The 13,369-nt window shown below is 34.5% G+C and overlaps 1 protein-coding gene across 13 annotated transcripts in view; it reads right to left on the bottom strand.

Annotated features, from left to right (window-relative positions):
• The window catches only part of SNAP91 (synaptosome associated protein 91), a 158,703-nt gene that overhangs the window by 86,418 nt on the left and 58,916 nt on the right, over positions 1 to 13,369 (bottom strand). For all 13 annotated transcript variants that reach the window (XM_055113927.2, XM_057302559.2, XM_034962459.3 and 10 more), the window contains exon 8: positions 2,012 to 2,118. In XM_055113927.2, coding sequence (XP_054969902.2) covers positions 2,012 to 2,118 — 107 coding nt within the window. The remainder of the gene's footprint in view (positions 1 to 2,011; positions 2,119 to 13,369) is intronic.

Raw genomic sequence — 13,369 nt, forward strand, 5'->3', positions numbered from 1 at the left:
TTAATACAATGAGCAACTTACTGTTACTATTTCCCAAATAACCAATATATAAAGTTGTATTTTGAAAATCATATTCTAGAAGTCTTCTTGAGACTCTTCAGGTAAATGTTACTAACTATGGGATAGCTATTGAGTATGAATCCATACATCGACCACATGAGTACTATACAGTAGAGAGAGATTTGTACATTGGTTGAAAAATTTCTATATTAACCAATCATAACAAAACCACTCAACACTGGTATTCAAACATTGTGTGTCCAAATTATGAACAATGTGATTTAAATGTGAAAGAAAACACAAATGGTTATGGTTGTCCCATTGTGATTTAATGTTTACTCTATTAGAAATAATTTTGTAAATTAGTATTCATTCTATGAAAAAGTCTTAATCATAACGTTCAAATAAAAATAATTTTTAAATTTATTATCCAGTTATTTAAAGACAGACTCTTACAATGATATCTGATTTTTGTAGATCTCTTTCTTAATGGCCTCAGGTGGGCTTGTGCTAACATGAGGTATCAACAGACAAAAAGTAAAATTTTACATGTTAAAACAGAAGGAATTGACACATAAGTAGAACTTTTCTCATGGGAATCATGAGCCCAGCCTTGTAATGCTGATTAGAGAAATGTATACCCCAGACTGCCACATGCCAGCTCCTTACTTATATACAATAACAAATGAGAATCTGGGATGAATGTACACCAAGATTTAATGAAACAATAAAATAATCTGTTCTCGGTACTTAGGCATAATTTATCTTTTCACAGAAAGAAATTAGGCAAATTTTACTAGATTAGACTGATAATTACAGTTAAACCATGGCAAAATCATACCAAATACAAAAAACACCTGTATAGCAGCAAAAGAAAAAATTTTAAGCAATTCTATCATTTCTTAAAGACTACCAACACTGATAAACCCATGAGGAAAGAAACGTGAATGTGCTTTAATGTATATACAATTTACATAAGCTAATCTTTATCTTTTGTTTCCCTTATATTTAAAAAAGATTTTTATTATAATTACATGTTGTATGGGTGAAAGTTCAAGAATCAGCATTTTGTGATATTATTTTGGTCCCAGAATTTGCATGTGACAATTATTACTTCTATGAATAAAAGATTTTAAACACAATGCATGGACTAGAGTACTTCTTAAATCGTGTGTATAAAATGCTTGTTCATGCAGTATATTCTCAAAATGACAAAAACAGCAAAAACATGGCATGAATGTCCCACATCCACAGCATTGTATGGTTTGCTGCTGAGCCTTAGAACCTCTTTCATACAACATTCCAATCAGTTCCTAGTAATCAGTTAATTGACATGTAAGATAAAAATACACTTGTCATTCTTCCAAAGGACTATAATAACAATGTTATAATTTCCAATATCAGCATGAATCATTAGTTGGATTTTATAAGAGAAAATACCAATTCACAGATAATTTCAGGAACACCAACTGCATAGTTACACAGGTATTCTAATCAAGTATAAAGACACATTCTGAAGAAACAATTTATAAACTTTATAAAACAAATTATGCTGTCTTATTTTTCATTGTGTATAAATCATTGCCAAAGTAAGAAAGGTAAGAATTTATGATTTATCATTTACATGCTAAGAATAATAAACAGGCTTTTCTAAAGGCAAACCTAAGGTTCAATGAAAATAAAGGATTTTCTAACAATTAAAGATAGCTATTAGGTGGAATGGAGGAATGGACCACCTTGCAAAGCAGCAAATGAGCTTATTATCCATGAAACTTTTATTTGAATGCAGAATGATCATCTGATTAGGATGCAGGAGTACAGAGTACAGCTCTGAGTGAGAAGTTGGATGAGACGACTTCCAAAGTCACTTCCAACCTTAATATACTGTGACTCCGAGGCACTTCCAACCCTAATATACTGTGACTCTCTTACACCTTCTATTATATATACTCCAGATACATGAGCAAATATTTAAAAAATTATATTCCCAAGAAAACTTAATATTACTTACCTCTGCAACCTTGAGAAATTCAGACACTCGTGTCATTCTAGTTAGAAATCGTTTGTAAATTTCTAGAGCATCTTTACATTGTCCTTTCTTCATTTCAAAAAACTTTTCTAGAAAAGATAAAGAGATAAGCAATTTGAAAAGAGTATTATGTTCTATTTTTTTCTAAGCTTATGTTAAGATTACTACTCAAAACTTAATTAATGTTTGAATCAAAACACTTGGCAGTAAAACTTATATGAGGTATTAAGGCACCCAAAGAAAGGGAACCTGAATAGATTAAGAAAAGTGTTACGTTCCAAGATAATCATCTGTCTCAAATAAAACAATTTAAATAATGAAAACAGAACTAAAGTAGAAGAATATATGATTTGCCACAACTGGCTAAATTCATGTTCCATATATCCCAATATCCTGTCTTGGAAAATAGCAGCAAATTCTTCTCAAAGGATAATCTCAAAATTTATGACTGCATTCTACAGAATCCTTATTTTCTTATTAGCTCGCAATAAACTAATAATCTACAAATTATAAGACAATAATCAATAAGCCTTCCTGAATTAAAGAATTCTTTAAGTTTTCTGCACTAAGTTGATACTTGCTTTTATTGGTCATAAATTATTTCTTTCAAACATCATGATGTGGCTTTTATTTATAAAACAGTAGACTTTTGTGAAAAAATTTGTTTTACTATATCCTTCATGACTTTCTAGTCTATTTATGCTCTCTTTCTCAACCTTTAGCTTTCTAGACAGAAAAACGGAAGCTTATTTTGCTGTTCTCTTTCACACTCTCAAGACTAGAATGCTGTCATTAGGGAACTACAGCTCCATTACACTTGCAATATGAGAGTATAATTTTTCCATACATGCTTTGAAGAAAACCAGTACTTCATCAGTGTTTTAATCAGTTATTCATTGATCATTCAGTCAATAATTATTGACACTGCAGATGGGGACACAGCAGGCCATGTCTGCCTACAGTAGTTCCCAGGCAACTCTGGTTTATACCTGATGGCCTAGCATCTTCTTTATAAGTTCATTATTTTATATTTGCACATGGTTTAACATATGCTATTTTTTTCAGTATTATTTTTTTAATTTATATATATATTTATTATATTTTAAGTTCTAGGGTACATGTGCACAACATGCAGGTTTGTTACATATGTATACATGTGCCATGTTGGTGTGCTGCACCCATTAACTCATCATTTACATTAGGTATATCTCCTAATGCTATCCCTCCCACCTCCCCCCACCCCACAACAGGCCCTGGTGTGTGATGTTCCCCTTCCTGTGTCCAAGTGTTCTTATTGTTCGATTCCCACCTATGAGTGAGAACATGCGGTGTTTGGTTTTCTGTCGTTGCAATAGTTTGCTGAGAATGATGGTTTCCAGCTTCATCCATGTCCCTACAAAGGACATGAACTCATCATTTTTTATCACTGCATAGTATTCCACAGTGTATATGTGCCACATTTTCTTTCTTTTTTTTTTTGTATTTTTATTTTTATTTTTTTATTTTTTTAATTATACTTTAAGTTTTAGGGTACATGTGCACACTGTGCAGGTTAGTTACATACGTATACATGTGCCATGCTGGTGCACTGCACCCACTAACTCGTCATCTAGCATTAGGTATATCTCCCAATGCTATCCCACCCCCCTCCCCCCACCCCACCACAGTCCCCAGAGTGTGATATTCCCCTTCCTGTGTCCACGTGATCTCATTGTTCAATTCCCACCTATGAGTGAGAATATGTATACCCAAATGACTATAAATCATGCTGCTATAAAGACACATGCACACGTATGTTTATTGCGGCATTATTCACAATAGCAAAGACTTGGAACCAACCCAAATGTCCAACAATGATAGACTGGATTAAGAAAACGTGGCACATATACACCATGGAATACTATGCAGCCATAAAAAATGATGAGTTCGTGTCCTTTGTAGGGACATGGATGAAATTGGAAATCATCATTCTCAGTAAACTATCGCAAGAACAAAAAGCCACATTTTCTTAATCCAGTCTATCATTGTTGGATATTTGGCTTGGTTCCAAGTCTTTGCTATTGTGAACAGTGCCACAATAAACATACGTGTCCATGTGCCTTTATAGCAGCATGATTTATAATCCTTTGGGTATATACCCAGTAATGGGATGGCTGAGTCAAATGGTATTTCTAGTTCTAGATCCCTGAGGAATTGCCACACTGTCTTCCACAATGATTGAACTAGTTTACAGTCCCATCAACAGTGTAAAAGTGTTCCTTTTTCTCCACATCCTCTCCAGCACCTGTTGTTTCCTGACTTTTTAACGATCGCCATTCTAATTGGTGTAAGATGGTATCTCATTGTGGTTTTGATTTGCATTTCTCTGATGGCCAGTGATGATGAGCATTTTTTCATGTGTCTGTTGGCTGCATAAATGTCTTCTTTTGAGAAGTGTCTGTTCGTATCCTTCCCCCACTTTTTGATGGTGTTTTTGTTTTTTTCTTGTAAATTTGTTTGAGTTCTTTGTAGATTCTGGATATTAGCCCTTTGTCAGATGAGTAGGTTGCAAAAATTTTCTCCCATTTTGTAGGTTGCCTATTCACTCTGATGGTAGTTTCTTTTGCTGTGCAGAAGCTCTTTAGTTTAATTAGATCCCATTTGTCAATTTTGGCTTTTGTTGCCATTGCTTTTGGTGTTTTAGACATGAAGTCCTTGCCCATGCCTATGTCCTGAATGGTATTGCCTAGGTTTTCTTCTAGGGTGTTTATGGTTTTAGGTCTAATATTTAAGTCTTTAATCCATCTTGAATTAATTTTTGTATAAGGTGTAAGGAAGGGATCCAGTTTCAGCTTTCTACATATGGCTAGCCAGTTTTCCTAGCACCATTTGTTAAACAGGGAATCCTTTTCCCATTTCTCCTTTTTGTCAGGTTTGTCAAAGATCAGATAGTTGTAGATGTGTGGTATTATTTCTGAGGGCTCTGTTCTGTTCCATTGGTCTATATCTGTGTTTTGATACCAGTACCATGCTGTTTTGGTTACATATGCTATTTTAATATTGTCTCATACTTGAGAGTTATTTCATTCAGCATGTAATTTTACTAGCTCAGAAGTATTTTTAATTTTCTTAAGGGAAGTTTAATAATATATAATTACACAAAGAACTAATTATCAAGAGCAGTTACACTTCATTACCTTCTGTTGACAGTCTTTGGGTAACTTTAACTTTTTACATGGACCTCCCCTGTAGGGTATTTAAGGGAAGCAAAAAGATCAAGAAAACAGACACATACTGTTTCCTACTTGCTAGGAGTTTAGAGAAAAGACAGTCTTTTAAAAAATGACCAAATCTAAGGATACTTTCTTTATCCACTCTGTCCTGTTTTCTAATGCAATGGATAAACTCACGGTGCTATAAGACGAAAGTCTTTTCTTGTTAAGAAATTTGAAAATAAGGATTTATTCTGGCAAAACATACTTTTTGTTCTCTCTTTCTACAACAATCTTCATATAAATAACTTCTTTCAAATATCCAAATTACTTCTCTTTAGTATAATCTGAGTTTATATCTTTGCATCTGATCTTTAGCAATAATACAAAAAGAAAAATCAAGCGGAATATCTCAATTTCATTTTAGAACCAGTGACCAAAATTTTAACCAATTTTTTTTCTGTCTCCTCTGGATACTTTTAAAATTGTTTGTATCCTTCATGATAATTTAGGACTCAGCAATAAAAAGCACTCGATCATTGTGGATTTAGGTCATAATCTCATAATTGTTTCTATAATAGTAGCATTGACACAGAAAGGCAACATGTTCTATTTCACTGACACAGGCACAGCTAATGAGACTCCCCTGTCCAGACCAGTGCAGGGCCTAAAAAAACTGGCACTTTTAAAGAGGGGATTGGTCATCCAAAAATGAGCCTCTACCTTTCTTTCACAGTAAAGGTAACATATGTTAACTTTCAATATTTGAAATGATCAAATTTCATGTTTGTGACATGAACCTTTGTAAAGCTGTGATAAATTACCCTTGTCATACTAGTATTAACTGTTGAAGGATAATTGTCCTAGGAAAGAAACCAAATGAAAAAAATTATCATCTCTGAGAGACAAACTGAGAGCTTCTACATAAGCTGTTACTAATGACCATTAGTCAGGGAGACAGCTTACTTACAAGTCAGAGTTTCATTATAGCAATAAAGCATTTGTGAAGATTTATAGCACCAATATTGATTCCAACATTAGGTGTAAAGTATTGGTCATGAAATCCTTGACTAAAATTAACCCACAACAAATTCATAACGTTAACTCCTAGAACTATCAGGTAAACAAATGAAAAACACACCTGCCTCAAAATTTATCAAATTAGGTGAATACACCAAAATGTGTGAATTCAAAATGCTAGTCTGAGCATCTGGGAGTGGTTCTAATACAGTGATTCCCAAACTAAAGTCCCCAAACCACCAGGAACAGCATGACTTTGGCCCTTATTAGGAATGCAAATTCTCAAGCCCCACCTCAGACTTACTAATTAGAAACTCTGGGTAACAGGTTCAGCAACCTGAGCTTTAACAAGTTCTCCAGATATTCTTTTTTTTTTTTTTTTTTTTGTGATGATATTCTTGAGGAAAGTCCTTGAACACTGCTTAAAGTACTTTTTCCTTGTCTTCTGCAAATGGACCTTTACCATAGTTACTATGCACAGGGTAAAGGGATATATCCTGACTTTTTTTTTTTTTAGAAAAATACTTTTTTAAAGAGTAGTTTTAGGTTCACAACAAAATTAAACAGAAGTTACAGAGATTTCCCATATTATCCCTGATCCTAAACATGCACAGCCTCCCCCATTATCAACACCTCTGAAAAGAGTGCCATATTAGTTACAAGTGATGAACCTACATTGAACATCATTAACACCCCAAGTCCATAGCATACATTACTGTTCACTCTTGGTGTTGTACATTCTATGGGTTTGGACAAATGTATAATGACATGAATCCACCATTTTAGTATCATACAGAGTATTTTCACTGTCCTAAAAATCTGGCCAGGTATTATGGTGGCTCATGCCTATAATCCCAGTACCGTGGGAGGCTGAGGTGGGAAGATTGCTTGAACCCAGGAGTTTGAGACCAGCTTGGGCAACATAGCAAGCCCCTATGTCTACAAAAAAAAAATTCAAAAATTAGCCAGGAGTGGTGGTGCGTGTCTGTAATCCCAGCTACTCAGGAGGCTGAGGCAGGAGGATCACTTGAGCCCAGGAGGTCAAGGCTGCAGTGAGCTGTGTTCGTGCCACTGCACTCCAGTCTGGGAGACAGAATAAGACCTCCACTAAACACCAATGATCTTTTTTACTGTCTTCATAGCTTTGCCTTTTGTAGAATGTCAGAGAGCTGAAAACATGCCTTTTCAGACTGGTTTCACTTAGTAATATGAATTTAAGATTCCTTCACGCCTTTTCATGGATTGATATTGCATTTCCTTTTAGCACGGAATAATATCTGCATATCTTTGTTGGTGAGGTATCAAAGTTTTTAGCCCATTTTTAATTGGGTTGTTTGTTTTATTATTTTTTAATTCTAAGAGTTCTTTGTATATTTTGGACAACAGTCCTTTATCAGATGTGGTTTTTGCAAATATTGTCTTCCAGTGTGTGGCACATCTTACCCTTTTTCTTGACACTGTCTTTCATGGAGCAGAAGTTTTTAATTTTAATAAAGTCCAGCTCTTCAATTATTTCTTTCATGGATCACGCCTCTGATGTTGTATCTAAAAAGTCACCATCATATCCAAGGTCATTTAGGTTTTCTCCTATGTTACCTTCCAGGATGTTTATAGTTTTGCATTTTATGTTTAGGTCTGTGATCCATCTTGAGTTAATATTTGTAAAGGGTATAAGGTCTGTGTCCAGATTAATTTTTTTGGTGTATGCATGTCCAGTTGTTCCAGCACCATTTGTTCAAAAGATTGTCTTTGCTCCTTTATTATAGATCAGGTAATATTAATGTGGGTTGATTTCTGGGCTCTCTATTCTGTTCCACTGATCTATTTGTCTATTCTTTTGCCAATACCACAATATCTTGATTACTGTAGTATTATAGTAGGTTTTAAAGTGGGATAGGTCAGTCCTTCAACTTTGTTCTTCTTCAACAATACTGTGTTGGCTATTCTGGGTCTTTTACCTGATTAGAATTAGTTTGTCAATATCCACAGTTACTTGCTGAAATACTGAATACTATTGCAATGAATCTATAGATCATGTTGGAAAGAACTGACATATTCACAATATTGAACCTTCTTATCCATGAACATGGAACATCTCTCCATTTATTAGTTGTTTGATTTCTTTTATAAGAGTTTTATAGTTTTCCTCATATAGATCTTAGAGACATTTTGTTAAGTTTATACCTAAGTATTTCATTTTAGGGAGTGCTGATGTTAATGGCATTGTGTTTTTAATTTCAAATTCTGCTTCTTCATTGCTAGTATATCAGAAAGCCACTGACTTTTGTACATTAACCATTTTTTCTTGCAACCTTGCTATAATTGCTTATTAGTTCCAGGAGTTTTTTTTTTTTTTTTTTTTTTTTTGTCGATTCTTTTGGATTTTCCACAATGGATGGTCATATAATCTGGGAACAAAGAAGTCTTATTGCTCCATCCCAAATCTGTATACCTTTCATCTCAGTTTCTTGTCTTACTGCATTAGTTAGAACTTCCAGTATGATGGTGAAAAGCAGTAGTGAGAGGAGACACTTTGTCTTCCTCCTGATCTTACTGGGAAAGCTTCTAGCTTTTTCACCATTAAATATGATGTTAGCTATTAAGTTTTTTGTACATATTCTTCATCAAGTTGATGAAGTTCCCCTCTATTCTTAGTTCACTGATAATTTTTATTATGAATGGGTGTTGGATTTCATCAAATGTTTTTCTTGTATCTACTGATATGATTTTTCTCTTTTAGCTTATTGATGTGGCAGATTACATTAATTGATTTTCAAATGTTGAACCAGCTTTGCATACCTGGGTAAATCCCCTTGGTCATGGTTTATAATTCTTTTTATACACTGTTGGATTTAATTTGCTAATATTTCATCGAGGATTTTTCAACTATGTTCATGAGAGATATTGGTCTGTAATTTCCTTTTCTTTTTTAATTTTAAATAAAATTTACTGAGATGTTATTTATATATAATATATTACATTCATTTAAGGTGTAGATTTTATGTGTCTTGACAGTTATATGCAACATCAATTACTGTTACAAGCAAGGTACATGTCAGTCCATTTTCTGCTGCTGTCATGGAATACCACACACTAGATAATTTGTAAAGAAAGATTTATTTGGCTCACAGTTCTTGTGGCTGGAAGTCCAAGTCACAGTTCTTGTGGCTGTATCTCATAAGGGCCTTCTTGCTGCATCATAACATGTCAGAAGGTATCACGTGGTGAGAGAGTGCATGCCTGACAAAAGTCACCTCTTAAAAGTTTCACCTCTTAATACAATCACAATGCCAATTAAATTCCAATACGAGTTTTGGAGGGAGCATTCAAACCATAGCAGTACAGGACATTTTTATTACTCTCAAAAAATTTCTTGTGTGCCTTTGCAGTTCATTCCTTCCTCCACTCTGAACCATGGGTAACCACTAGTCTCTTTTCTGTCACTGTAAGTTAGTTTGCATTTTCTAAAATTTTATGTAAATAGCCATACATTACACACTCTCTTTTCTTTGGCTTCTTTGAACCTAATGATTTTGAAATTCATTTATGTTATTACATAAATGTAACAGTTAATTCCTTTTTATTGTTGAATAGCATTGTATAATATGTATACATCTTTTGTTTATCTATGTACCTATTATGAATATTTAGTTTCTTTATGGTTTTTTTTTCTATTATGAACATTTTTGAACATTCATGTGCTAGTCCTTGTATGGATACTGGTTCTTATTTCTCTTGGGTAAGTATCCAGGATATGATCCTAGTGGGTCATAAGTTAGGTGTATGTTTAACTTTTTAAGGAAAACAGTAAATGTAAAATGGTAAAATCATTTGACGTTTTACCATTTTACATTTCTATCAGATGTGTATAGGAGTTCCAGTTACTGTACATCTTCACTAATACTTGATACCATCAGTAGTTTTAATTTTAGTTGAGTCTAGTAGGTCCAAGAGGTATCTCACTGTGATTTTAGTTTACATTTCCTCAGTAACTGATGACATTGATAATTTTTATATGCTTATTAGCCATTTTATATCTTCTTTTGTAAAGTGTCTGTTCAAATCTTTTGTACATTATAAAAATTGAGTTGTCTTCATTACTGAGTTCTTTTATTTGTTCTTGATAGGCATCCCTAAAACATAAATACATATACTTTCTCCTCCTCTGTGACTTGTATTTTCATTCTTAATGATGTCTTTTGAGGAGCATGAGTAATTTTGATGAAGTCCAACTTGTTAACTTTCTCTTTTATAGTTCATGTTTTCTGTATTTTAATTAAGAAATCTTTGCCTAGTCCTTGTTTTCTTCTAGAAGCTTTTTAGTTTTAACTTTTATATTTAGGCCAATAATTCTTTTGATTTCACTTCTAGGCCTGCTGTGAGGCATATTATCTACTACTGAATAACATATTACTCCAAAATTTAGCAGTTAAAGCAACAAATAAATTTCTGGTCTCACACAGCTTATAAGTCATGAATTTGGAAGTGGCTTAGCTGGATGATTCTGGCTCAGGACCTCATGAAGCTATAGTCAAACTGCTGGCCATGCCTGTAGCCCTCAGTGGTCTGGGGCCAAAGGTTCTGCTTGCAGGGTGGCTCACTCACATACCTGTTGACAGAAGGTCTCAGTTTCTTGCTGTATGGAACTCTCTACAAGGCTGTCTGAGTGTCCTCACAACTTTACTGCTGGCTTTCCCTAGAGCAAATGATCTAAGCAAGAACTAGTGAGGAAGAAATCAAGGTGTCTCTTATAACTTAGTGTCAAAGCTTCACACCATTGCTTCAGCTTCATTCTATTCATTAGAAGTGTCTCTAAGTCCATCTCACATTGAAGGTGATAGGAGTTAGTTTATACCTTTTTTGTTTGTTTGTTTGTTTTTGAGGTGAAATCTCCCTTTGTTGCCCAGGCTGGAGTGCAGCAGTATAATCTTGGCTCACCGCAACCTCTGCCTCCCAGCTCAAGTGAGTCTCCTGCCTTAGCCTCCCTAGTAGCTGGGACTACAGACATGAGCCACCATGCCTGGCTTTTTTTTTTTTTTTCGTATTTTTAGTAGAGATGGGGTTTCACCATGTTGGCCAGGCTGGTCTTGAATTCCTGACCTCAAGTGATCTGCCCACCTTGGCCTCCCAAAGTGTTGGGATTACAGGCGTGAGCCACCACGCCCAGCCAATTCATACCTTTTTAGGGGATGAGTATCAAAGAATTTGTAGGTATATTTTGAACAACTAATTGAGATAAAGTTCAAAGTTCATTTCTTTCCCATGTGGATATCCAGTTGTTCTACTATAATTTGTTGAAGATTTTTTTTTTTTACCCCATAGCTGGCATTACAAGTTCTACTTTCTTTTCCAGACGAATATTATTCATGGTTGTATTTCAAAAGCAAACTGAATTTTTTAAGTCAAGCCTACAGCAAAAGGTTATTTAAAATACATAAATGAAAAATTCAAATCATGGTATTAATTCTAATAATGTACTTTCTGTAGTTTGCATTTTCAATTTGCAATTGCAATAGTTAATAAAATCTTCGGACATTAATGTTGCAAGACATCTAAGACATTAGCTAATTTACCTCAGTTGTTTTATGAATATTGAAGCAGAGGGCTAGGAGACTAAATGAATGGTTCAGGACATAATATAAGATACAGGCATATCTGAGAATATTAGCTATTTAATAGCCTGGCTTGGTAATCTAATAGTCAAATTAACTTTTTTTTGAGATGGAGTCTCACTCTGTTGCCCAGGCTGGAGTGCAGTGGCACAATGTCAGCTCACTGCAACCTCCACCTCCTGGTTCAAGCAATTCTCTTGCCTCAGCCTCCTGAGTAGCTGGGATTACAGGTGCCTGCCACCACACCCAGCTAATTTTTGTATTTTTAGTAGAGATGGGGTTTCACCATCTTGGTCAGGCTGGTCTCGAACCCCTGACTTCAAGTGATCCACCCCCCTTGGCATCCCAAAGTGCTGGGATTACAGGCATGAGCCATTGCGCCTGGCCACTTTCCTTTTCTTGTAATGTCTTTGGTTTTGAGGTTAAGGTAATGCTGGCCTCATAAAAGGAGTTAAGAAGAATCTTCTCTATTTCTATCTTCTGGAAGAGATTGTAAAGAATTGGTATAATTTCTCACTTAAATGCTTGGTAGAATTCACCAGTAAACCCATGTGGGCCTGATGGTTTTTGTTTTCAAAGGTTATTAATTATTGACTAAGTATCTTTAATAGATAGAGGCCTATCCAGGTTGTCTATTTCTTCTTGTGTGAGTTTAGATAGATTGTATCTTTCAAGGATTTGGTCCATTTCATTTGGTTATCAAATTTGTGGGCATACAGCTGTTCATAATATTCTCTTATCTTTTTAATATCCATAAGATCTGTAGTGGTCTCCCCTCTTTAATTTCTGTTATCAGTAATTTCTGTCCTCTTTTTTTTCTTAGTCTGGCTAGAGACTTATAGATTTTATTGATCTTTTCAAAGAACCAGCTTTTGGTTTCATCATTTTTTTCTATTGATTTCCTGTTTTCAATTTCATTGATTTACGCTCTAATTCTTATTATTTATTTTCTTCCATTTACTTTGAATAATTTTCTTTTTCTTGTTTCCCAAGGTGGAAGCTTAGGTGACTGGTTTTAGATCTTTCTTCTTTTCTAGTACATGCATTCGATACTACAAATTTCTCTATAAGCACTGCTTTCAATGCATCCTATACATTTTGATAAGGTATATTTTCAGCGTCATTTAGTTCAAAATATTCTTACATTTCTCTTGAGCTTTCTTCTTTGACCCATGTGTTATTTAGAAGTGTGTTTAATCTCCACCTATTCTGAGATTTTCCAGTTATTTTTGTTATTATTTTTAGTTTAATTCCATTGTGGTCTGAGAGCAGATGGTTGTATGATTCCTATTATTTTAAATTTGTCAAGATGTGTTTTATGGTTCAGATTGTGGTCTCTACTGGTGAATGTTCTATGCAAGCTTGAGAAGAATGTGCATTCTGCTCTTTTTAGATCAAGCAGTCTATATAGATATATGTCCATTTTATCTAGTTGATGGTGTTGTTGAGTTCAACTTCATCCGCACTGATTTTCTGCCTCCTGAATCTGTCCATTACTGATAGAGGGGGTTGAAGAT

The sequence above is a fragment of the Pan paniscus genome, chromosome 5 (genome assembly GCF_029289425.2).
Source record: "Pan paniscus chromosome 5, NHGRI_mPanPan1-v2.0_pri, whole genome shotgun sequence".
Lineage (NCBI taxonomy): Eukaryota > Metazoa > Chordata > Mammalia > Primates > Hominidae > Pan > Pan paniscus.